The following is a 27,882-nucleotide window of genomic DNA, read 5'->3' as shown; positions in this document are numbered from 1 at the left end:
TATTTGAGAGCTGACTGGTCTGAAATACTGAAAGAGGAGTTGTAATTTGAACCTTATTACAGACTAAAACAGACTAAGACAAACCTCTACAATATTTTCCTAATCCATCAATTTAACAAAAAGGCAGCCATGTGAAAGTTGTAATAGCTAACATTGACTAAAATGAATCAATCATGGCATGACAGAAAAGAGGCATGAAAAAACAAGATCAGAACATGGACCACAATATGATGACTATCAAATGCCCAAAGGATTCTCTCATCCTCATGAAACTGTAATGCAAGAAAATATGAAGTTTTCATTCCACGTCTTTCACACACAAACGAGGACAATAGTCATAATGATAATAAATGCAGCCATAAAATATACAATTCATAAGTCCAAACCATTGAAAATCCTCTCAGAGGGAAAAAAATACAAATACATGTAAAACAACTCATATTTACATCAATGTATAGTACAGAGTAATACGCAACCCATTTCCTCTCTTATAAAACAACAGCAAAGTAAATGACATGGAAAAAAATAAAACATTACATCCTTCATTACCTGAAATAAAAGTCTTGAAAAGGTCACTCAAGCAAGCAGTTTGAAGAGAAATTCTTGGAGTTTTGTTTTTTTGTCAGATGGTTGTTTTATGGTAGTCAGATGTTTTTTTGGCCTGAGAGTTGTCTAAGAGCAAGGTGAAACTGGAATGCTTGGTTTGGTTCTGTAGAAATCACCACAGGAACATCACCAACATTTAGCTGGCACTGATGCGTCATGAATGAGTGGGCTCCATGTAGACGAGCACAATATGTTTCATTCATTTATCTTTACTAGAAAACAAAGTGTTGTTGAATGACAGTGATTTGAACCCATGTTAAGACTGGGGCAAAAGTCAGAAAATGAAAACATGTAGCAGCTCTAAAGCTAAATGGTAAGTAATCATATCAAATGATACGCGGCTGATGAACAATTTTGTAATAAAGACAAGTCTGACATTTATGCGTAGGAGATTGGTACAAATGTACATAAAATACATAAAAATATTGTATTGTTTTGCTCTACCAGGGACTACTTTCCCTGTTTCCATAAGAAGTGAAGGTGGTGGGTGAAGGGAGACTGTGTACAGCTAAAAATCACTGCGCGGCGGATGAATACGTAGGCTAGTTGCTCACCTGAAATAGCTCCAAAAATAAACCTGGCTACATCAGCTATACTGACTTAATGATAATTTATTTTGAAAACTGATAAATCTACAGACCATATAATAAAAAAAATACTACAAGGTCAGTCTTCATACTTTGGAGAATGCTAGTCGTCTACTATCACTCAACATAGCGTATGCTACAGTGTTAGCATGCAGTACCAAAGCTAATCATCTACCGGAGACACTTGGATGATTTTGGTGTCTCATCTCTTAAAGGGTAAGTAGGCCAACGGGCGAAGCTTCCAACCAGCATTTGTTTAACTTCTGACCTGAAAATAACACTCCAGCTCAAAGCTCCGAAATGAAAGGAACACCCCAGTTTTGCCAGCTGGCGGTGCGGTGCGCTCAGCGGCTGAGGCCTCCATGAGAGTAGCTGGCATATCCGTTCTCAGGGTACAGAGAAAGGTCCTCTGAGCTGCCGACCCCATTGTCAATTTCTGGAAAAATAGAAAAAAGGTTACTGAGACTGCAATTGTCATTGTTTATAAAAAATCCAATTCTTTTGATATTCTTAATGGCCTCATTTACACCTTTCATTTGCATGCTTCTCGTATCTGGATTGTGTCTGGATATGGTTCAGCTGGATTACATTTGCACCTCCCTTTAATGTGTGTTTTGGTATACAAATTGTAATGAGGTTTCTTTCTTAAACACCTTGTCTCGCTTGTATTAAGACAATGCATTTTTGACAAGTTTGTTAATATCTGGGCTTCCCGCCATCTGTTTGATTTGCATTCACTTCCTGGTTGGATCCATACATGAAGGTTTATTCCTGTTTACGTAGTTGCTATATGTGGACTGGAAGCATTGCATTTACACTTTGTTGTTAATGTGGCCTAATGCATCTCTGACCACCTTCAAGATGGCTGCATTTACACCTGGATCTTGTGTTTTTGCTCTATCTAATTACAATCCGATCAGCCAGGAACCATGTTAAAGGTGTAAAGGGGGTCAACGCTGTACCTGAGAATATGAGCTTCTCCTTCATGATGTTGACATCCCGGCTGGACCGGCGCACCACGGCGCTCAGCATAATCTGTTCTGGGTTATAGTTCTGTATCCCACTCATCCTCCACCTGCCACAGCACACACACACACACACACACACACCGATACAAAACCATTAAAAGCACATGGAGACAGCTACAGGCTTACCAGCTGTGTCATTAAACTATTCAATTCAGTTGTTATGGTAATCTACACTCTGACTCCAGACTGGGCCTTTAAGAGAGTGAGCCAGACTCTTCAGATAATACATATCATACAGACTATACAACACACTGTACATTGATAAACAGGAGCTGAACAAGTACAATGACAGAGAGGAGGAGGGAACTGCATGCATCAGCATCGGGGCGCTGGGCAGAATGAGCACAAGGAGGACAGACGAGGAGGCAGCAACAAAGGCCAAGGCAGTCGCACCAGTTACCTGATCATATGATAGCTGACAGATGCCAGGGGGCAGCGGAGGAAGGTTGCATGCAGATCAGCCAGAGCACAGGACAAAGAAGGGTACGAGAGGAGAAAGAGAGAGAAGAGAGAGAGAGGACAGGGAGAGAGTGAGAGAGAGGGGAGAGCGGCGAGGAGAAAAATGGAAACGGTGAGAAGACAAAAGGCAGTGAGGCGGAGAGAGAGGAAGATAAGGCAGTGAGAGCAAAAAAGAGCAAAAGAGCAGAATGAATAGTCAGTGCAGCAGCAGGCTGGATAAGGCCAAAGCTCAGCTCAGGTCCGGTCAGACTCAGGCGGAGGCCGGTGTTAACGCAGCATAGATTCTGGTGAAGATTTAGTGCTTAGTGATATGAAAGGAGAGCAGATATACGTCAACGCTGCAAGGACAGAACAACCTTCAACACATTCAGTTTTTGGCATTTCAAATGTTGATTAATGTTTCAAAGTAGTAGAAGAAAGTGGTACGTAAGCAGGGTGTCTGCAATACTTTTTAGGCGCTTATTAATGCTGGAATTGATTTTGAGTGCATTTTAAAAATGAAAATAAAGAAACAAAGCTGGCAAAAACAGACTCTTTCTGATTGAAGACAGCTGATGAAAGTTCTGAAACTATAATTGGGCAGTACAAGAAACAGGAAATTAATTGGTAAAGAACATGAAGTTCAACTGTTTAGTAAAGCAAATGGGATGCATATTGTATGAATAACTCTGTTCTGTATTAATCTTAAAGTGAGCATGCTGCACAAAGAAACCTCTAATGGTGGTGAAAAACAAGAGCTCTACTAACTGTATTTAAGACATATTAACATTTGAATACTTTTTAAGACCTTAAATTTAGATCATTTAAGACCTTTTCAGAGTTTTTAAGGACCCACGGACACCATGACTTGAGGAACGACTGATCCTGATATTGGTTTCTTATGAGGAAATTATACTATATATCTTAAATGATGTACCATAAATTATACATTACATTATATGCCTTATGTATACTTTACACAATGTACAATGATGCTGTTTTGGAATTACCAAGTAGAAAGAATATGGATATGATAAGTGTAAGGTGAAAACAGCGTTGCATTGCCATAGTCTAGTGGCTTGAGTTCATCAGTTTGTCCTATTTTAGTATTTGACAAATGATCATTATGTTATGTTAATGACAGCAGACAAGGAAGTAGCTGGTGGCGTATTCATTGAATCGAGTGTGGATCTAGTTTTACATAAGCACACACACACACGCACACACAAACACACACTCTGGTAGCTACTCCACAACATTTAACCGGCCCTGTAGCACCTGCACCAAGAAATGCCTGGTGCCATTAATGATGTGTACTGTAGGTGTGTATATATTGCCAAACAACAAACCTCTACTTACTTTTGAAAAGAGAATATCCCTAAGACTATGGCGATGGAGACCAGATCTGACGTGATCCAGATAAAGCAGTAAGCGTTCTGGCTCTGCAGGACAAGAGAGAGAGAGAGAAGAGAGAAGTAGAGTTTCCAGCAGACACCACCGGAGGTCACCGTCCACCACAGCCACGTCTCCTGAACCCAACACAGGCGCCTGCTAGACAGCTGCTTTCTAGTTCAGATCAGTGCCCTTGTCTCTGCCTGTTTCCCAGGGTCCTGTTGTTCTCCAGCGCCACGCTGAGCTGAAGTCTGCCGCTGAGCTCCCTCATATTTCTCCACGCTCCTCGCCCTCCAGTCTTGCTGGGCCCTCGTCAGTCTCTGTCCTCTCTCCTGCTGTCCTCTCGTCTCGCTGCGTGACCTTGTCTTGTCTTTTGTGTGTGTGTGGGTGTGTGTGTGTGTGGTGCCAGATGAGAGAGAGAGAGAGAGAGAAGAGCTGTTTACCATGAGCCAGATGGGGTAAGGCACCTTTCGGAGGACTTGGGGGGCATCGGAGGACACAGAAGGCACCCCGCTACACCACAGGATGGAGTAGAGCCAGGGCTCGTTCACCGGGTAGACTGTCACACTCACGTTATTGGCCAGATACTCCCTGGGGAGAGGAGAAATACATGTCGACATCCAAAAAAAAAAAAAGAAGAAAAATAATCCCTCCTTACTCTATTTTCCCACCACTTTGCTCTTACATGATCGTTCTGTGGTCACAGGAACACTGGAAAGGAACTAAGGCTCTGACCTTTGCGCTCCTTATTTTTGGTTCCTTGTCATTTTCGGTGAGAGAGTTTAAGTTTATTTTTCTGTGGCACTCATCATAAGTCACTCTGGATAAGAGCGTCAGCGAACTGCCTAAAATGTAAAATGTGTCTGTCAATCTGTAAATGATATGCTTGAGTTACAGAGTTGCTCTTTTTCAGTCTTTTGTGTCTCTTTGTGATACCTTAAAACTAGAATTCAAACTGTCAATATTGCACTGCACTCTTGCACCATGACCCCAAGAAAAAGTTTTTCATTTCACTGTGCACTTGTGTAAGTGGGAATGACAATAACATTGAATTGAATGGTGTGCCACTCCCTGATCAAGAGTGAAGTATGTGTTCAACTGTTCTTTTGAACTAGCCATACAATAAAGGCTATTCAAACGTTTCGCTTGAAGAGTGCCTTGGAAGATTTTTTCCTCAAAAGTGCTGCATAGCAACTGATGCTCGGTCTTACTGTATGTCTTTGTGGCTGGCCTGGCTGTAGTGGAGGGTCAGGCTGGTGATGCCCCGCTGCCTTATCTCCTCCACTGACAGCTTCTCATTCGTGGTCTGCTGAAAGCCTCGCACCCTCCCCCTGTCTGTGTCGGGGGTCAACGTCACCTAGGAGGATCACATGCGCGCTGCTTTATCAACACAGAAAGCCACTGATCAAACTGAATAGGATCTGTATGAGACTTAATGGTTTTATGGTTTAAAGGTGCGACGTAACATTTTAAACACCAACAAATCATTGTCAAATTAATTAATTAATTAAAATACAAATGAGACTGTGGTCAAGATGATTGGTAGCCTCTATCTCATGCCAGTGGTAGCGTTTCTCAAAATAAAGACTACACTTCCCATAAACCTTGCTCCACATGCGTTTGTGTTCTCTTTTGTCTTTACTGAAGAGGATAAGCATATTGGAAGTGATTTTTCCTTCAGCCTTCCACTCCTTCCACCATCTGCCATTACCACAAACTGAAAGCTTTAGCTCCGTTTGCACTGGAAGAACAGCGCTCTCTTCCTGTTTAGTGCCGTAAAGCAATCCAGCAGATTTCCCTGATGATTTAAATGCTATGTATCAAAGGCTTGATTTGGAGGGACCTACAGTCCTCACCCTCTTCTGGGAGATCCCCGCTTTCTGCATGGCCCACAGCGTGTCCATGAACCAGTTCCGGGAGCGCGGGTGCTCTGGCGGAGGTCTGCGGATGTTGAGCAGTGCAGAGCGGTTGGCCCTGGCCGCCAGACGCAGCATCTCCACCAGGCTGCAAACCGTCTGGTTCCCTATCTTGCTGCGATCCCTCACTGTCAGGGTGTGGACTGTCCAGTAGGGGTCGCTCTGGAGGCAGCGGAGGGGGGCAGAGAGGCAGAGACAGAGATTAAATGGCTCTGTGCCTTGTGTAGAACATGAAGCACATGTTGCACATCCTGTATATATTCAGTAAGTTCAAACATTTCTGCTCAACATGCTCTACTGTTGCTATAACTGTTTAGACACCTCCCCCCATTTGCTATATTCTTAGTTAGATTCCATTTTTCTTGTTCTGTATCCTCATCCCAATTTCCCCACAGGGATCATTAAAGTTTCATCTTATGTAATAGAATCTGGTGAATAAGGATGTGGTGTCATAACTCATCCATAACTGATGGATACGACACGGAAAAAATGGGGGTGCGGTGAGGTGAAGTGAATCCAAGTACCTCCAAAAACCACTGGCCTGCGTTTAGAGAGCGTAACTCGGTCCAGTTGAAGGAGGAGGCGTCGTCGTACTGTCTGGCCGGGTAGACCTTACGAATGTCTGTGGTCCGCCTCAAGGTGCGGTCCCGCATCAGGAAGGGAACCCCGTCCACACTGCAAAGGAGGAAGAGACAAAGCGATCAGAATGTTTAGGACTCATATTTCTGTGGTTCATTCACGATTTAGTAATGCTTTTGGTAAAAAAAAAGGAATTTAATCTAACATCAAAAGAGCTGCTTCTGTCACCCAAGCGTATACATGACTTCATTCAATTAAAGGACACAAAGTTAATGGAGAAAACTCATTATTCATACTATAAGGTCAACGGTTTTGCTGCATCCCATGCCTTAATTCAAATATTTTTCAGACAAACAACCTATATCACAGCTGTGGGATATATATGTGCAACTGAAGAGTCACTTCAACACACATTCAATTCATTAAGTGTAAATAATCCAGGATGAATGTGTTATTAATGTGTGGTTGATAACCTGACAGAGACGTCGGCCTCCAGGGAGCTGGCCCCCTGCTGCTGGGCCCGGTTGAAGGACACCAGCGTGTTTTCTGGAGCCAGCTAGAGCAAAGACACACAGAGAGAGAGAGAGAGAGAGAGAGAGAGAGAGAGAGAGAGAGAGAGAGAGAGAGAGAGAGAGAGAGAGAGAGAGAGAGAGAGAGAGAGAGAGAGAGAGAGAGAGAGAGAGAGCTACTGTAACTCAGTGGTGCAGAAAACATACACAGATATCTAGGGAAAATGGCAGCAGTACAAAGGAACATTTAAGTAGTGAGGCATGATTTATTGCAAATACACTGGCGAGAAATGAAAATGATAAGTGAAATTGACAAGGTGTATGGTTCTTATATGGACTCCTGCACACTTGTTAATGTGAATACAATGCACACTTGCACATCATGTACACTGCTGTAAATTCACCCCTTCAGTTCAGTATGTTATGTTTATACATACTTATGTGTACAGCACATATTTCATATTTAGTAACCCCCGTTTAAGAAAGAAATCGGGACTGTAAGTAACAGTAAATCCATTCTTTCTCTCATACTTCCCACCCATACAGTCTACTTAACAAGTACTGGAATTGTCAGCTATTGTTTATACTCTATTTTAGTGTTTATATTCTATCTTCTTTTTCCTTCTCTGCTGTATCCCATTACTTTTGCTGCTGCAACAACTCAATTCCTCTACTGGAATCATTAAAGTTTCATCATAAAGTTTCATCTTATCTATCTTATCTCGAAATGTCCACAGATAAAGACAGATTGGACTTTTGAACTTGATTTAGCCTTACAAAGATCCACATTGGATCAAAACATTGCCAGTAAAAGGCATAGAAATGGAGTTCCTGCAGGCTTTAATCCACTGTAACTACCCAGCCCCGCACCTTACCTTCATGTGCATAACTACAAGTAAAGCTTTATGAAAACCTCTATGAGTAGACACAAACATTGGTTATTGTAGTACACCTGAGTGTGACATCATTTCAACCAAAGGGAAACTACAGTATGTTGTGGGAAGTGATTAAATGTTATTTGATGGGGCTTACAACCTATTTTGCCCACTCATTGTCATAGAAACCAGTTGAAGATGTGTGTTTTGGAGGAATCATTCAAATTGCTGTAACCACAACAAGGATCAATTGTATGGAGATAATGTTTTGTATCATTTTTAGACTTAATTCATGTACAAAAAAATGGAATAAAAGATAACAAACAGGAGATTATGAGCGACAAGCCACAGTGAACAATAAAAACACTAAACAAAAATATTTCTCTGTCCGCAATCAAATACTTTTTCACTGACATTTAACATGCTAATACTTAAACATATATATGTAATGGCTTGTAAAAATGTAACATTTTACCTGCAAATGCTATTGAACATATCATATTTCACTTTGAAAATATATCATAGCAGAAAATACAGATATTTTTGTTTGTAAACGGTGCTACTACTAGAACTACTACTGCATTAAAAGCAAATTGCTTTAACTGCTACAGGATACAAGATGCTACAAGATAATTATAAGCAAAAACATGGAAGTAATAAAAGAAAATCAAGTGGTATGATATTTCACCACATACTGATTAACATGCACTTATGTTCATGTTTTTTAGTCATAAAAATATACACAACATATTTGTTTGTCTGAATATTTGGCCTACCCCTATTTGGTTTTTTTCCCTATTTATGATTTAATTCCCAAAATGAAATCTCCAGACACCTGAGGTATGCTAAGGAAGGTAAAAGCCAGGTGGTGTGCGTGTGTGTGTGTGTGTGTGTGTGTGTGTGCTTTCAGAGGGCAGGACAATGCGGCTCTGAACAGCACTGTACATTTGTTTACAGCTAGTGATCTGGAACAGTATTTGCTTGCCCAGCTGTGAAAGGACAGTGCCGTGTGTTGTTGACTCTGTAGTGCTAACAGACCCTGATACAGTAGCCTCATGTGGCTGCTCTGAATACAGCGCTCTGCACTCAAATATAATGCATACATGCATCAATAGGGTGGAATCAAATTCTTTCATATGTATACATCCAGTCATCTTCCTTATCCATTTCTGGGTCCATTTTGTTGTTTAGTGCTGTATTTTTCTTATTACTATAGATAACTGGCCAATCACAGACAACGTCAAATAGCAAAGTCTTCTTTCTATACTCATCATTTTGCATCAACATTCAACAATCATACAGGGAGAAATCCATAGTAGAAGAGGCAGAGAGACCAATTTCTCTATTGACAGCAGCCCAGAATGCAATGCAGCCACAAGACATGTGAAAGAGTATCAGAGGGTGGCTTTTTCCTTTAAGGGCACATTGTTTTAAAGTCAGTGAGAGCATAGTCCATTTATGTCTTTTACCCATTTACGAGCATAGACGCTCTTATCCACTGTGCCAGTGGGAAATGAACACCTGACCCTGGCGGCTGTAACACCATGCTCCACCCTTTGAGCTACAGAGCCTCCACTTGACTGGATTGGTCAGTGAGGTCTGACAATGCACCCACTCACCATTGGCGCTCCCCGTCGGCCAATGACGTCAGGTCGAGGTTTGAGGTCATTGCGGTCCATGATGCAGGGGCAGGTGAACGTGAGCGGCGCCAAATAGAGAGCCAGGAGGATGCCGATGTAGATCAGCAACACCGTCACTTGGAAGTCTGGGAAGGAGGAGGATGTCAGGGTCAGACCATCACCACACCCAGGTCAGACAGCATTCACAAGGAATTCTTAGCTTTGGCTGTGTTGGTTGGTGACATTGGTAACCTGCTTGGAGGACCGATTTAGCAGCTTCCTTTTCTTGATTAATGTCTCGTTTAATGTGTTAGTTTGGATGTGTTGACATTAAAATATTAAAATATTTAATTAAACCACTTTTTCCTTGCTTAGTTGGAGTGATGGGAACTCATACAGTGAATTTTTGTAAACATATTTCAAGTTTTCAGGGAGCCCTGGTTTTCAACTTTTGCCTTTAATAGATACTTATTATGGTGATATTGCCTCTGAAATTGCAGTCAGAATAGAAGTTGATCAATTATAGCCTGATAGCTGATGGCCTTTGAGAATTGACATAGAGGAGTCCATTAAGTGCAAAGGCTGGAAAGTGTGACTCAAGATACGGCCATAAAATAGCCTGCATGAGTCCTTATCACCCCACAAAAGCCCCAAAAATGTAATTGAAAAACATTTGAGGTGACCATTTACAATGCCTCAGTGATGATGGGGAGTTTTTATTTGAAATAAGAGACAGACATGAAGAGGAGACTTACTGGACTTCTCCCTGCGGACCACATATCCAGCCACCAACCAGCTGATGGCTGTGACTGCTGCTAGAGCTCCTATGTGCAGGAAAGGTGCTGTGGACTGGGGACAAAACACAGATGTATTGATTTGTTGGTTATTTAGCCAAGAGCACCACAGTACAACACTGTGTTTATCAGTCACTGTGGCTTTGCTCATTACTCACTATTTTTCTTTTTGCCCATTTTCAATGATCAGTAACACAAGTCAGAAAAAAAGCCTGACTGCTGGTGAGGACAAAGAGATAATCATTGTCAGAAATATGTATGATCATTGGGGCTCATACTGAGGTATGTGTGTTAAAGGTGCAATAAGTAAAATTTTTACTGCACAAAATGACCATAATATGCAAGGTTTTGCTATGGTTGTTGATCAATACCACTGACTCAATGATTACTTGGTCAGATTTCTGGCTTTCAAACCTCACATTCTCCCCCTGTTTTTTCTGATGTTAGTTTGGGAAAAACAATTTAAAAACATAAAGAAAACATACAGTAAGTACTTAGTGCAGTCATTTGGATTTAACTGTAAGCAGTGTCTAGTGAGATTAAAAGGTGTAAAAAGCCCATTCATGTGGTTTGAATTATCCTACAGACCAACCTGTAGAGATATAAGGACAATGTCCCACTCGTCCCCCCATATATCATCGACAGAAACCACACCGGAGATAGTGGTGAGCAGCGTAGCCAACACTCCGATCTGCGGAGACAAAACACACCAGGTTCAACTCACAAGTTTGATTACAGAATCGTTTGAGGAGCGATTCCCTAGTCAGACTTTAAAAGACGAGTCACAGTACCTTGTGAACCCAGTAGAGGTTCAGTTGCTGCCCCAGTGAAATATGAAAAAACGCTAAAATCTGAAAGAGAAGCAAAATTCAGTGAGTTATACTGATCTTAATCTAGCAGTAGCAAAGTATGCAAATATGTATGGGTATGAAAAGCATCATAACCATTAGGAATGTAATGTAGCTGAATCCCACGGTGGTGGATGCGAGGATGGGGATCGTCTCGTCCTTCCATTCTCCAGAGCGGTTGTACACTGACCTGAGGTATGAGAAGGGGGGGAGGGTTTAGAGTTTTTCCTCAACTATGCGGCCTGGTTAGACAGCTTTTCACTTCCGGTCAGATGTTTTCTCAAAGCGGGACACGTGACTCACAAGTTGAACTCGTTGAAATCATTTTGAGCCACCAACCAGAAGTAGGCCCAGAAGAGCAGCAGGAGGAAGGAGCTGCACAAGATGATGAACCATGTACACTCCCACTGTAAAGCAAGACAAAAACAATGCACCATTTAATTCAATGCATTGTGAGGACGTATAATCTTCTCGCTCTTTATTATTAATCCGTACGTTTTTTGGCACCTATCTACTCCTTCATACTTTGAGCTAGAAACTTCATTCAAACTTTAAACTGTTCAGCTTGTTTAGGACATTATTACTTGTATTCAACTTTTTTATATCTTTTATACTTTTTGAACTATTCAACTTTTTAGTACCTGTTTTTACAATGTAAGTCTATGGGAGGACTGTTCAAACCATGCCCTGTTTGAACTCTAACTGCTCTTTCATACTTTAAGCTAGAAACTCCATTCAAACTTTAAACGGGTCACCACTTTTAGTACTTTTTGAGTAGTCACAGTTTAAGTTTTATACTTGTTTCAACCTTTATAATGGGATTCTATGGAGCCAGCCTATGTATGTATGTAACACTACATACACATATCATACATCAAACCCTTCAGCTACTTCTGCTCTCTTCACAATGTCAATATATAAGCGATACGATGTAAAGTTTTTGAGATATTAACGTTTGTTTGACACTAGTGTTCCACTCTTTTTCACAGTAGTTTCTGCTGCACTGCTGCTCTCTTACACATGCAGCTCTTCTGCTTATTTCACTCTTCTCCATTTCAACATGTCTTTTACATATTTTCATACCTTTTTACTTCTTAGTATTAATATATTTTAGTACATTTCTAACATTAATACTTGTCACTTTCTTACTTTCTGTTTTTTTCTACTGAATATATACCTACTTTTCATACTCTTCATACTCCTTGTACCTTTCAGCTCCTACAAAATAGCCTTCCTTCCTACTATCTTAGCCTTCGTAGTCTTCATACCTTTCATACTCCTTCCACCTTTTACACATAAGCCTTCCTACATATTTTCTTACTTTTGTACTTGTTACTATTATGAAATTTTAGTACATTTCTAACATTATTACTTATCACTTTGACACTCATTACAGCTCCTTCACAAAAGTGTTTTAAACTGCCACATTTCTCACAGTTTTAACATTACATACACATATTATACTTTGCTTCAGCCGTTTCAGTTTGAACAGACGATCCACAGTCATGTTCAAAAACACGCAGTTTCTTAGCCTTCGTAGTCTTCATACCTTTCATACTCCTTCCACCTTTTACACATAAACCTTCCTACATATTTGCTTACCCTTTTCTTCTCACTATTGTTACATTTTAGTGCATTTCTAACATTATTACTTATCACTTGGACACTCATTACAGCTCCTTCAAAGAAGTGTTTTAAACTGCCACATTTCCCACAGTTTTAACATTACATTCACATATTATGCTTTGGTTCAGCCGTTTCAATTTGAACAGACGATCCACGGTCAGTCATGTTAAGAAACACGAACACGCACACGGACACGCCCACGCCCACACACACACGTGTCTACACACACCACATATGATAGGTATGGGCTGTCATGAGCAACAGTTTGCACCCTCAGCAATCACACAGACACCGGGTGTTTAGAACAGCAAATTTTTCATGAACTGGGCATAGGCTGAATCACTATTGTGCTTTTTAGAGTATTTAACCCCTCATCTGTCCTCTGGCTTGACTTGTGGGCCAAAGGTATAGAGGAGAGTTTCTGCTGCTTTCAAGGACACTTCCCTTCAGTAATTAACAGGATTAGCAGTTAATGCCGTGGGGGGGAGGGATAGTGTACGGCCAGCCAGTCACCAGATCCTGTTGAGCATTGATCAGCTTTGCGCTGCACCGTGCCTGGCCTCACCACCTCCACCGGGCTAATATTAGAGGCTGGGAGATAACGAGACGTGTGCAGACAAGGAGCAAACGGCCACACCGAGGAAGCAGGCCGCTCTCAACAGAAAGACATGTAAGAGGTCTCACTTTTAGACAGAAGGGCCCCAGGAGGGGAGAGGGCAGGCTAGCTGGGGAGATCTTATGGTCTGATGCGGCCAGGAAAAACATGACAGTATAAGATGGGGATATGACAAAGTACCAGGGGCTGTTTTTAATTGGTTTAGCAGCTAGCTGTAACTCAGGTGATAGGACATGGCTGTGAGGCAGTGAGCCAGAGTCACGTTGTTAATCTTTCCTCACGCACCAAACAACGTTGTCAATGCTGTCGCGGATGCAGGTTGGAACACATCGATACAGTTGCCTTAACAGCGTACATAATTATTCATAAGGGCAGGGTTCCCACTGTGGCCCTGATGTAAAAGTCCATGGCCTTTCAATGGCTTTTCATAACTAAGTCAAAGCACTTCCATGACCTAAAAATCTGATTCCTTCCTGGTTTGTTAATGTTGTTTTTCAATGATAATGATAATGTTGGCTTCCTGTGGAGAAAAACAGATGAAACCCACCATCTAATGCAATGAATGTGTGAACCAAGTTGTGAAATACATTCTGGTTTGGTGTTGTAAAATTACCCATTTGTAAAATTCCCTGACTTTGCCAGAGCATTTCTCAAATTCCCTGACTTCCCCTGTCTGGAATACCCCTCTTTAAATTCCATACTGTTCCACAAATTCCATACACAGTGGGAACCCAGTTGGAAGGAGAAAGAAGGAGAAAGGGCTGATATGTACAAAAGGCTGTGTGTGTGTGTGTGTGTGTGTGTGTTTGTGTGTGTGTGTGTGTGTGTGTGTGTGTGTGTGGTCTTAAACAGACCCCCAAATGAGTGTAATTGAGACAAGCCTATCAGTCATAGCATGACTCTGAGCCGAGTGATCCATGCCTCTGCAATCTAGCACTTCCTCCTGAGTTCTGTATGGCCTCCAAAGGTCCCTCACCCCTCCAATCATAACCGCTGTCACCCCACTTCTGACAGCACCCATAAATTCTGATCTATGTGCTGACTTCACCATATGACAGAGCCTTCCTACCATCCTTCCTTCCTTCTTCGCTGATTAGTACTCTACAGTATATTCTGTATGGGACAAGGTCAGTGTCAATTGAGCTTGGGGTTACTGACAGATAAAAACAAAAAGCTGTCACAATCAGTGTACATGGTTATTGTGTTGTGATTGTGCATTAATTATACAGTATATTGATGTACATTAATTATGCAGTATATTGTGATTGTACATTAATTATACAGTATGTTGTGATTGTACATTAATTATACAATATATTGTACCTGCATATTAGATCCATGTTCCATAGGAAACTGAACATTAATGCATAATGAACTGCAAAGCTAGTTTTGTGCTTAAAATCACAAGCATTCACAAGGGAATAGTATTATCAGGAACTTCTTTAACACAGTAGGTAATTTGCTGTGGATTTTTACTTCATTTTTAATTTACTTAAGGCGGTTTTTCAAGGGATTAAAATCTCTTCTGACGTCAACAATTATCGCAAATCACTCTATGTCACCAGCTAATACTAATCCCAGGTGTATAGGGTGATACCTTAGACCCATAGAATTACCATCATTTACAAATCACAAAAATAACATCAGTCAGTGGTGTCTCGACTCTTCAGAAACCAAATCAACAATCAAAGACTAAAGTAATGGATTAACTGCCTGACGGCTCAGTCCACAAACCAAACACTATACTATGAAACACTAACAGGACATCTGGCCCTGTTGTCTTGTAACAGCCTGCACAACAGTTCATCAACCAAACTGTACCTACAATCTGAGAATGAAGCAACAACTGACCTTTCTGGTATAAAACAGAAAATTCAAAAACCAAACTGTCAACAATCAAGGGCTTAATCAAGGGATATAAGGGTGGCTGACCCAGCTGGCTTGAATCAGTTCAGCACTAACAACATTGTATCAACAGATAATTGTGTCAACTATGCAAAAAAGAACTGCATTAAGAGCTGTGGAGATGTGACAATGCAGTTCCACTAGGTACTGATATCAAATTTATGCAGCTTTGTTCATGCATTAGACCACTTTTATTCTATTTATTACACCACATAAGAGTTGATAATATAATTAATATGTAAGCAGGGTGTACTAATACACATGTGCACACCTTCCAGTTCTCTTGGAGTGACTATAGGGGACCCACAACTGTCAAAGTTGGCAGTCCCAACAGTAAGTAATGGTGTGGCAGAGGCTCAGAGCACTGATAATCTGAGCCTGAGAAGACATTAAGATGTTGTTAGCAAATATACAGACACACCGAGGGTGAAATCAGGCCTGGGTCAGGACTAAAGAGCGACCGTCCTTAATGACAAAATCAGTCAGTAGGCTACATATCACTATGTCACTATGGAGAAATGTATAATTCAGTGTTAACAGACAATATTTCAATGCAAGCGCTGTGAGTCCGACTACATGATGCTTTGTAAACGAGGAGAGAGGCAGCTGTGTGCTTGTGTTTCGCCTCTTGGTCAGCACATCATTAGTGCCCGGCTCACACGTTCCGTAGATGGACTAATTTATGGCCGAGCCACTGGCTCTTTGTATTAAAGAAGTGATCCAGCAGCAGTGGCTGTGGCTGCCCAGTGGGGATCCAACACAGCTGGGCGTCTGGCTCTGGCCTCAAGATACAAACACTACACTGATTCTATGACTTGCTTTATTCACGGGATAGTTTTCCCTAGTAACTAGCGTCTGGTCAGAAAGACCCTTAGGAATCCAATAGAAAAAAAACTTCATGACATCAAAATCTATTGGATTTTATTTTGGAACCAAGCTTTCATGATTTTTAGAAAGTCTCAAATTAGATGCAACTAGAATTTCAACTGGAGCTTTACAAACACCTTAGAAAAATTAACAAACCTTAGGTTAGAGTTCCCCAATTTCCAAAGAATTACAATTATTAGCAATGATTTTGGTGATTAACTGAACATTAAGGCCTGTAATTCCTAAATCAAAAACTCAGGCTGAATAAAAGCTTTGCTTTGGGTGATTACACATTGGTTTGCTGTCCTGTCGTTCTGTGCTGCCGCAGACAAAGCCTGACCTATTTTTTGGGCCTTCAGAACCACACAAATGGAAAATTGTTCAATTATTCCTTAGATGTGATCAGGTTTCAATGCAGGCTCAGCAGGATTGTGCGGTCGCTCTATAGGCCTCTGTTGTGCTCTGTTGTATGTAAGCCAACGACCACACACACACACACACACACACACACACACACACACACACACACACACACACACACACACACACACACACACACACACACACACACACACACAATACTGTGCTGAATTTACTTTCTACACATAAACGCTGATCTGAAGCCAGGATCCCTCCATAACTTCGGCAAACATGTGCATACAAGTACACACACACACACACACACACACTGTACTGAGCGTAACAATCCCTTTACTGGTCCTCATGATTAGAGCCTGTATTTTAGTAAGGCTGCAACTGAAATGTAGTCATGCGGTTGTGTAAATGTCATGATGGCTCTGAGTTACAGCTAAAACAGCACTAGACCACAACAGGCAAACAGATATCATCACCTATAACTGGCTGGTGCATCTACTATGAACCTAATGACATCATCTCTCTCTGATTTTACTTTTCCCAAGTCTCTTCCTCGTCACAGTTTGTGTTCTGCTGTTTTCCTACTTCAGCGACAGCGGGACACAAGCGGTGACTTCACCGATGCCCTTTGCAAGATGACACTCGGGTTCTCACCAGTGAGGAGAAGTCCTGGTCTAGTTTCTACTGTTCTGTGTAATGACTGAGCCACTATAATTAATGCTATTGTGTAAAGTCATGTTGAAGCCTGTTGGAGGAACAAGGTGGTTAAAGTGTTAAAGTGTAGTTAAAGTAAGTGTGTCTGACAGAACACTGACTGAGAATGAACAGATAGCAGAAATTGAACAAAACTGGAAAAAAAATAAAAATAAAAAATAAAAAAATCACCTACATACAGTATATATGTGGTTGTACAAGTATGAATACACATAAAAACATAGACGATATAATATACAAGTACCTATACTTATACTAATAATAACAACAACGATAACAATAATAATAATAATGATAATAAACATTATTGCAATTAATTAATTATTTGATATATTATTAATAATGGAATCAATATTATTATTAGCATTATTATTATTATTATTATTATTGTTGTTGTTGTTGTTGTTGTTGTTGTTGTTGTTAATATAACAATCACATTATTATTAGCATTGTTATGATATTATGATGTTATTATTCTATCCATACTTGGTGATCATAAATATTTTCTTACCTTAGAGCTGTCGTCATGGCAACGCTGGTAGCGTTTCCAGCGGCAACCATAGATCCCAGTGACGAAGGACAAAAAGAGCTGCTTCTCATAGACCTGTAAGGGTTGGTGTTTCACCATGCTCCTTCAGCCTCAGCTCGCCACCAGTCCGTTAACATCCCACACAGGACAGGGCACCCTGAGGAACACCAAACATTCATTTCAAACCTTTACGTGCAATTCAGTTTTGTCATGTCATGCCACGTCATATTTCTACAAAACACCATGAATGTGTTGACAGCCTTGGGCCTTGTTTGGAGTAACAACAGCTGTCAGAAGAAGAGCTGTCAACATACTATTCAGTAGTGAGTCATGTCTGGGACAGGCAGGCTGATAATATGGGAAAGGTTTTACAGCCACTGAAGAGAAGTCAGCCATCTAAGGATTTATGCACTTGGCAAAGTTGGCAAACAGGCATCAGTAGGTGGTAGGCAGCAGTGAGAGAAGTGGGAGTCAGTACTAGAAAATACTTTGAGTATTCTCAGTAGTAATGCTGAGAGTGAAACCACATTTAAGATCCTCCATAGGATGAACTGTACTCCACTGTCAAGAAGCAAGCTTGGTCCAAACTCTCCACAACTTTGTCTACATGATAATTGTTAGGGGTTTTGAAAGGTTTTCTAAAAAGGTTTTTAAAAATGTAGTGACCACTTACAACTGTGGTTGATCCCTCCAGGTCAGACATGCTATTGTTGTAAACTAAGAAACCTGTACAAATAGTTACCTATAGTTTTTTCTTCTGAGTTTTTTCTATTTTGTTTGTTTGTTATACTGTGATTTGTTATTTATTTATTTATTTATCTGTCGCATCATTATTATTATTATTTTCTCCTTGTCTGTAATCTAGTTTTCTGTAAAGCTTTCTTTCATATTTGTTGTTTATATATTTTGGAAAAAAAGCAGTTGGTTCTGTCTAAACATGAATGAATGTGCTGATTGCTATGCATATGACTGGAACCTTTAATAAAAAGAACTTAAATTAAAAGGAAACAGTGAGAGAGAGACAGTGTGTTGCCCTCAGATTCACTTGTGACTTGGAGAAAAGCCTGTTGCCTTGGTGGCATGTAAAAATGTCTTGGCAGAGAGCGATGTTTTTCATGCCTCTCTGGTAGAGACGGTAACTTCTCTATTTTCTGACAACAGTCCTTCTTTCTACTGAAATGAGGTAATGTGTTGATTTTTTTTTACCATTTACAGACCATTTCTCTCTGAGGAAGCTAACAGTTGCATCTTTTTAGCAGATGTAACCCATGTGTAATTTACACAACATCTAAAAATAAAGCAGCATACTGGAAACAACTGCCCTCTGAACCCCTGACCTTCAGTACCTGTCAGTTTAATATGCAGCCTCCATAAAGCCGAAAAGGTTAAAAGTGATATGGAGTTAATTGCATAAAATGTATAATCTATTTTTCAATCAATCAATTTTAATCAACTCTTCAGAGAAAGTTAATTTTCCAAGTGTGATTGTTTTTATTCCAAGGAAGACCCCTGTTGCCTTCACTGGCGCTCTCTCTCATAAAGCTAATTAAAACTTGGAAATATGAGCCACATTGATCATGATGTTCACGGTAATTGCCTTTTAGATGCTCTGTGAAGCCATTCTGTGCAGCTTTGTGTGTCTGAAGTTTGGTTTTCTAATTTTCTCAGGCATAGTGTGGATTACATGGCTGATTAACAGCAGGGTGCAGATGGCTAAATACAGATGGCTACACATACTTTCTCTTCTTTGACCATTTTTATTAACTGCAATTGAAAGCCCCACTGTGAATATGAATGTTGATGAATTAATTTTGCTCCCTCATAGTGTCAATCCCTTCCCATTCCCTTGGTTAATTGTGTTGACTGTAGTCTACTCTAATACTATAATTCAAAATAAAACAATCTGTACAATTACAAAAAGCCCATGGTGCTGAATTATGTCTACATCTAGATGTGTTGCACTTGAAGCTAGTATCAAATGCAACAATCTTACAGGGACTTTAATAAGCTTTTCAATGACAATTGCTAAAATAATGCATTATAATAACTTTCTCCATTGTCTTAGCATAGAGTATAGCTCAATACTGTACTGCTGAAACAGTCGGGTAATTAGCCTTGTGTCAGAGCAGAGGATCCACCTCTAAGAGAGTGGCAGTGGGAATTACAGTCATTTCCACTCAATTATTTATCAGCCATACATGTGCTGATACAGTATCGAGGTCAAGCAAATAAACAAAGCTGAGCAGAGCAGTCCAAGGTCATATCTATCAATCAATCAATCAATCAATCAATCAAATAAGTGAAAGTGAAAGAATGAATGAATGTATAGATGAATAAACAACTAAATAAATAAAAAACATATATAGGTATTTGATTGACAGACAGATAGATTGACAGTCCTGACTTTTAGAGTTTATACAAAGTTAAAAAATGATGCACCTTGGGCGACTTCCCTCTACAAAGCGCATTTCCAATATGAAATACACGACACAATTTTACTGTCCCATTGAAACAACGCCTTGGCAACAAAAACATATTTCCCTTGGATTTAGCACTCTATTTACTTGTTAACGCCTGAAGATCAATATCTGTAACAACCACTCAACCATCTTGGCCTGCTCTACACTAATGTATGTTCAAACCGGGGGAATAAGCCTGGACTAACATGTTAACAACTTTTCTACAACTCAGGATAAACTCTCCTCACTCGGTTTTGGCCGACACCGACCACAAACATTTATTTTTCCCCCTTGTCTCTCAGGGCTTCCATACAAAAATGTACTGTAATATTAATATGTTTGCCACAGTGTCTGGCAGATGTAGAAGGAATAAGGCAATGGACGTGTGTGTAAAATTTGCTCACAAACACCTGTGGCTTTATGGGTACAGTATGGGTCGGAGAGACAAGGCAAGAGGACACAGTGCGTGTCTGAAAGTGCATCCCAATTCATTAAGGATTTAGTGGACTGGGTATTTCATATTTGTGTCTCTATGCTACACCATATAGCTTCATGACATTTAGTCCATTGGGTTGCAGTTGATACAGACTTCAATGCTGTCATGCCTGATGCCTCTGAAGGTCACTTGGCCAAAGAACAGGGTTCACCAGCCTGGCCTTTATGGTGTTAAGGAACTGGCTGAAAAATGTTATTTGGCTTAAAAGAAAAATCCACCCTAACCAACAGATATTGGTGATGAAGCTTGCCGGGTCCATATTGTTGTTTGGTGGTGTATTTTTCTTGTTCACACAAATAAGTGGCCAAACTGTATATGACGTCAAGTCAAGATATTTCCAGTGGAGCTACAATGGAGTTTGATAGGAGAACATTTTTCAGCTATCTAGAACCACAATGGTAAACGTCAGGTTTTGGTTTCAGTCCCTCAGAATCAAAGAGCGAGGGATTCTTTCTAGAGCTGCCATTTTGCACCGGAGTTCAACAATCATACAGGGAGAAATCCATTGAAGAGGGAGAGACCAGTTTCTCCACTGACAGCAGTCTCAATAGACCAGAATGCAATGCAGCCACAAGTCATGTTGTGTTTTGAGTAAGGGTGGTTTTTCTTGCTTTTTCTTGACTGGAAACTCTCGCTGTCTTGCTGTTACTATCGCTATTGTTATCGCTCTCTCCACCCACACTAAAACCCACAGCTGAATACAACAAGTCCAGGCAAGTTCTCTAAGGGTTGTTGCAAGTCATTCTGGGAAATCTAGGAAATCAGATGAGGCAGGTTGAGGGAAAGTGTGTACAACAAAAAAGCATATTACAATACCATATCAAAATTAACTCCTGGAATGCTTTGAACTTCACAGATTGGTGATATATAAAAGTGTAAGAGTATTTGAGGGTGGAATTTTCCTTTAAAAAATGGGCACATATCCTGTTGAATATTTTTGTCTGCTGATTCTGGTTCAATTTACATCCAGTTTCTATTTGCTGATTTATTTTTTGTATCCATAGTCTACTTACAGCTCCATATTGTCTGCAAACCAACTGTGTTGAGCTGAGATCTTAGTCTTTCATTTGCTGCTGTGTAGATGATTTTGACAGATATTACCCCAGAGAAATGACATGACATATGAGTGTGAAAAGTGTGCCTACCAATCCTGGTCTCCCCTATTATTCACTGACTGGCGCCTGAGTGTCTTGGGATCGCACCACCACTGGATTTTTTTTTTGGCTGCAATATGCCTAGAAGTGACAGTAATCTAAGAAAGACTACTTAGGTGAGAAGCTACAACTGTGGTCATTTGGTACATAAATGATAGATGGGAAGTTTATCTTTACAACAATACCAAATACAAGCACATTCAGTTGTTTCGACAGTTTGGTAAGTCAGATCAACTAGACAACAATTTACTATTCCATCAATCATAAATCTCAGGCTTGGAGCAGAACACAATTAGGAGAAATGATGGATTAAAACCCTCCTTGGCTCCGCTTGCTAGCCAGATAGGCCTGGCTGGACACATTAATTTCTCTTTTTGATAACAGAGGGCGATGAACGACCATTTCCCACAGAGAATGCTGTCAGATAAGGACAGACGAGAGAGGCAGGGCCCATTTCCTGGTCAACCTTCCTTAACAAAACAGACCGGTCCTTTGTCCTTATCTCGGAGCAGACGGATTACAGCGTCACACAGGAACAGTGGAAGGGTGTTTGTCTGGCCGCCGCGTGTTCCTCTGTGTTTGTGTACAGCTACGACTCTCGGTTTCCATGACGCTACAAGTCACCGCACTGCAATCAGATTTTCACGGATTCGGCTAACAAAACACTGAGACAGTGAGTGATGTTCCAGCTATAAAGCTGAGAGCGAATGGATTATGCAACACACAATAAGACTGATATCTGCAATGGTGCAATACAAATACAATTGCTTTTCAGGAATGGTGTGCTTATGTTCATCCACAGAATTTGAATTGATGGAAAGGTCATTCCCATTCAAATCTACACTCGCGGTGATGTAGTAAATGATGTATATGATGGGTATATATATGCAGTATGTATATATGATGTAGTATTGTATATGACATGTATATGATAGTATGTAAAGCCCTTTGAGACCTGACTGTGATAAAGGGCTCTATAAATAAACTAGACTAGACTAGACTAGACATTTGGCTGGTACACTTACAATGGCTGCCACAGACTGTTTGATAATGTTGTCATGGAAATCAGTGTCGATTTGGTACACGAGACGCGGAAAGCTGATGTGTTACCATGGCAACAGCATCACTTAGAAGAACATTCCAGTGTCAGATGTGACGAACATTCTAACTCTCTGAGTCTCATGTTCTGTCCACACATGAAACAATGCTCATTTACATGGCAGCATTATTAAAACTCTATGGAAGCCATGTTGTATCAAAGGAAATCAACTCTCTATGTTGCTTACTGTCTGAATTAAATTGATAAAATAATTGTATCAAAATATAAAAAAACAACTCTATTCCTTCCTACCCATGCAGTCTCTCCATACTCCTCCACCTCATTACACAACACAAGTATGTTGGCTATTGTGTATCACATATAATAGTGGAGCTGTGCATCTTATCCAGGTTCTCTCAGAGGATAAGTGGGAGGCATTTTGTTTACAATTCACCGCTAACCTAAATCTATATAACGTTCAAAAGGAGGAAATGTTTGTGCATCCACGGCTGCAGATCTGCATCCTTTCACTGTTGATTCATTATTATATGGGAACTCCCAGGCCTGAGGAAGACTTCTCCTGGAATCAGAGGAGTTGGCAGATTCCCAGCATTCACATCCTGACCCCGTCCTCAAACAAGGGCCAACTAGAGCTGAAATCACAGGGGGCTCATTCCAGCCAGGTTGGCCTATTGTCTCTCTGTGGCCTTCTACTATCGCCAGTGCTGTGGTCATCAGGAGGACAATTAAGGTCAGGTAGTCAGGAGCTGGGCGCTAACAAACTTCATCATCATGTCTGTTCTTTATTGAACATGATCTAATTAATGGCAGGAAGCAAAAGTTGTATTATTATGAACTAACATAACTATAACTATGAATCTTCACACAACTTCCATGAGCCACTTACTATTCAGAAAACGATATATGTCATTGCTGTGAATTCAATTTTCTTTACATAGACATTTACTTGTTGGGTGAGTTTCATGACCCTTGGGGCTATGAAATCTGTTAAAAATTTTATAATTTTTTGAAGTACATACAAATAGTATAGAAATAAGCGCCCTTAGGTATTGGCCTTTGTTATTGAGCACTTAGGCTATGTGGTGAATTTGTCTTTGCTCTTAGCTTTTATCTGATTTTTATTGAATTTTGCTTCTGTCTTTTGTTGCATGTTGTGTCTGCAACTTTTATGTCTGTCTTAATGCTGCTTTCTTGGCCAGGCCTCCCTTGAAAAAGAGATTTGTTTTTTAGATTTTGTTCTGGCCATTTTTATTTGGTAGTTGACAGTGAAGATAGACAGGAAAGATTTGGGGATGAGCAGCAAAGGTCCCAGGCCAAATTTGAACCCCGGACATCATAGTCACACAGTACAGACTTTAGCCAACTGAGATACCATGACGCCCCAAAAAAGAGATTCTTAATCTCAATACCTGGTAAATGAAAGGGAAATAGATGTTTTCTCAGGAGGTAAGTGTTTTTGTCTGACATCAGTAGCATGAAATTCAGGGTTTATGCCAGGATATTTAGAGAGCTTTGACGGAGCGAAAGCTGTGCACAGGATGAAGGCAAAACGGTTGTTGTAACACAAAACACCATAAAAGAGATGTAAAGAAGGGTGGCGTCGCACGATATTTGAGAATGACAGCTGAGGTAGTCCTGGATCCAGACAAAAACAAACAGCAAAACAGAAATCCCATCAACACTTGACAGATTGGATGAATCTGTCAATAACAAATAAGTACAGCGTAAACCTCCATGCCTCTGTAGGAATGTCTCCCACACACACTCTATTGACAGTATAATCATCCAGCGCACAGTTTCAGTTTGATGGCGTACTTACATTAGCAGTAACTGAACTTCCAGCTCTAATGTGTTATTCGTTTTTCCATATATCTGTATTGTTGTGATAGTATTTCTGTTACATACAGTACTCTTGAGCTCTTTCCTGCTTTGAGCACTTGGGGAATGGCGTGAGAACTGCAAGTTTTTAATACGTTTATGTTGCATTTACTGTAGAGAAGAAGAGAGAGGGAGAGAGAAAGAGAGAGAGAGAGAGAGAGAGAGAGAGAGAGAGAGAGGGAGTTATCCAAACATCGGTATCATTCAATCAGGCTCACCTCTACTCAGCCTAAAAGCAAAGCCCTTCCTGCTGGGGTTTCAGCTGGCTGTGGGCCACTTTCCTCTCATGAACCTGCCATTACCTGAGAGGACTTTACTACTCTTCTCGCTCCCTTGCCAGCTTCTCCAAGTAACCTGGTTAACGTCTACACCTCCCCACGGCGGCAGGTGGCTCGGCACGCTGTGTGGAAGTTGTCAGTGGAGTTAGAATTATGTGCCCATTGAATAATAATACAATAATCCACTAAGTCTCAGCCACCGAGTCTCTGCCATGTCTGTCTATAATTAGCCCTTTATATCGGTCACTGTCGTCTCTTTCCAGGCTCCCTCCATCGTTCACTCCTTCATGAAATTTATATATGCATGCATTAATAATATCCTTAATCTTTCAGTGGATTTAGCCCAAAATAGAGTTTCCATTAGTGCCACGTGCTCATTATCCACACACAGGGAGGACTATGAGGACATGGACTGGAAACGCTGCCATTGTTTGAGGCAATAGGTTTACTGAATGCGGAGTGTTTTGAAGAGTCATGTTAAGTGCTTTTGTCTGACCCGGTGTTTTATCCTGAATCCATCATGGTGAGAAGACATGGGTTTCTGCTAAAAGCTGTTAAACCTTCGCCCGTCCTGCACATCATCAGCCGAGCGGCATCTGCCAGTTCGGAGCCAATCACTTATTCATTAAAGATGATTTAAACCTGACAGATAGTGCAAGTGATGCTGCAGGCAGGCCAGGATGTGGATAGAGCTGAAAATTGGTGGTCAGAAATGTCTTCTACTAATCAGATTTGGAAGGACAAAAAGGACAGACTAATGTAATTAATGCTTGATTCATTTTCTTTGCAGAGATGATGACATTGCCACTTGGTTGTCAGTGACTCCTCCCATCTTTTTTTATACAAATGATCTACCGCAGGACATCAAATCAGCTTTTCAACACCTTAGTCAAATATAAATATTCAGTCAAGCAACTAAGTGCGGGCACAACTGAGGTCTATATGCAGTTTCAGAAGTGTGCCTACACTGTCATGGAAGTTTTATTAGTCCACAAGCCTCTACCTTGCACTTATCAGACCATGTTAAAGCAAAAACAGACCTCATCAGTCAGAATCTGAATAAGACTGATGGAGATGGAGCCAAATCAAGATCAGTGTGCATTCATGTAGCCATTTCTTATTTCTTGTGTACTTCCAACCACTGACACCACTTTTCCTTGACCCTTATCTTTGATTTACAGAGATCCAGAAGTAAGTGTTGGGATGCAGACATAGTTAACCTTTTGCCAGCTACTTTAGTAACTTACAAGTTACTCAATTCTGCAGCTGTTACTGAAGTTTCTCAGTGTTGAAATGAAATTGCATTGATTCCACAACTGCCAAACAACCATCATCCAGGAGAAAAGTTGACATGAGAAATTATAGATTGCAAAGTCAATTTATGTCAATTTATATCAATTGACTTCCTCCACTCCCCCATTGCATTTGTATATATATACCATGATGTGTGAATCAACGTTTATGGACAGAGTAGGGTGATATAAGGTGATGATGATGATGATGATGATTGATGATGATAAACAGCATGTGGTTGCAGTGGCCATAAGAGCATTTAAGTCTATGAAAGTAGTGTCTGATCCAAACTAATGCATTATTCCATCCACACTCGGACAAAACCACTCACTGCCACCATAATTCCATCAAACTGATCGCAAAACAAAACACTGAGGGCCAAGTGACAGTTACTCAGATTATATGAAGATAATCCGCTGAAGTGCGCACAAACACTCACCTTTCCTCCACGACAGCGTTTCTTCCGGACGATGTTAAAGACGCAAAAGCTCTCGGGTTAATCGATTATATTCCCATGGATGTCGAAGGAAAGTCGCCTCTTCAGTGTGGGACTTTATGGATTCATGTGATAAGTCTTGAAAGTTAGTTGCAGGAGCCGTATGAGACAAACCATTGGCACACATCAGCCTACTTTAAACCATAGCAGCGGAGGCCCGGAGACTCAGAACGCAACGCAACATACAAACATGTATGTTTCAGCAAATTATGGGATAGTTGCTCCTAGAATAAAGACGCACCTAGGGTTCATAGAAGAGTTAAAAAGCTGTAAGCCGTCCGACACAGTGTGGGTGGAGCTGCTGAGCACACTGCAAAAAATATCCGCCTTAACAAGTCATTTAGTCTAGTGTCGGGGGCTTAAAATGTGACTTTCTTTAAAACGAGAGAAAAATTAAAAGGATCTGTCAGTGAGGAGGGGTAATTACATTAGGTTCCAATGCAGTTTCACCTGTACTGTTACGATTTAATTGAAACAATAAATTGTAATGAGGCAGATCTCCGTACTAGTGTGAAGACAATGACACTTTATTCATGAAAAGCAACAAGTTGATTTGGAGAGCAGTTTGATTTGCATTGGAAACAGATGAAATTATCTGAACCCAATGGCAGATTTTTCACTTGTAAGAAAAGTTGGACTTTTGAGACTGAATACTCTACTGACATGTTGAGATGGATATTTTTTGCAGTGTAGGTGATGTCTCTATCCCAGGTAGATGTAGAGGGCGTCCTGAGACATACACAACAGTTTTAAAGCAAAGTGCATGGCCACCAAGGCAGGTATGTAGGCCCTTATGTAGGATTTTTTTTTTAATATTCTGTATTGATTCCAGCTTGTGCCATGAGGGAATATTGTAATATTCCCCACAAAGCATTTTCAATCAACAATTCATACCTGATTTACTTTGGAAGAATTGAATTTAAGTTATGGTTTAAGAAATTTCAA

At 40.6% G+C, this 27,882-nt stretch overlaps 1 protein-coding gene across 2 annotated transcripts; it reads right to left on the bottom strand.

Annotated features, from left to right (window-relative positions):
- On the bottom strand, positions 1 to 27,149 carry gdpd5a (glycerophosphodiester phosphodiesterase domain containing 5a). Of its 2 annotated transcripts, XM_071898343.2 has the most exons (16): positions 26,881 to 27,149; positions 17,806 to 17,980; positions 11,495 to 11,598; positions 11,288 to 11,381; positions 11,135 to 11,194; positions 10,936 to 11,034; positions 10,305 to 10,398; positions 9,550 to 9,695; positions 7,020 to 7,102; positions 6,492 to 6,642; positions 5,908 to 6,129; positions 5,263 to 5,408; positions 4,495 to 4,642; positions 4,019 to 4,101; positions 2,156 to 2,268; positions 1 to 1,629 (listed from the first exon to the last, which is right to left on the bottom strand). In XM_071898343.2, exons 2-16 carry the CDS (start codon positions 17,920 to 17,922, stop codon positions 1,538 to 1,540), a joined length of 1,752 nt encoding a protein of 583 aa, XP_071754444.1. In that variant the 5' UTR covers positions 17,923 to 17,980; positions 26,881 to 27,149; the 3' UTR covers positions 1 to 1,537. The 2 variants fall into 2 exon arrangements, 1 of the variants encoding a protein (XP_071754444.1); XR_011784588.2 differs by lacking the exon at positions 4,019 to 4,101.
- Between the last annotated feature and the right edge of the window lie 733 nt (positions 27,150 to 27,882).

The sequence above is a fragment of the Centroberyx gerrardi genome, chromosome 11 (assembly GCF_048128805.1).
Source record: "Centroberyx gerrardi isolate f3 chromosome 11, fCenGer3.hap1.cur.20231027, whole genome shotgun sequence".
In the NCBI taxonomy this organism is placed as follows: Eukaryota; Metazoa; Chordata; class Actinopteri; order Beryciformes; family Berycidae; genus Centroberyx; species Centroberyx gerrardi.
This window is presented reverse-complemented; position numbering and strand designations above follow the sequence as displayed.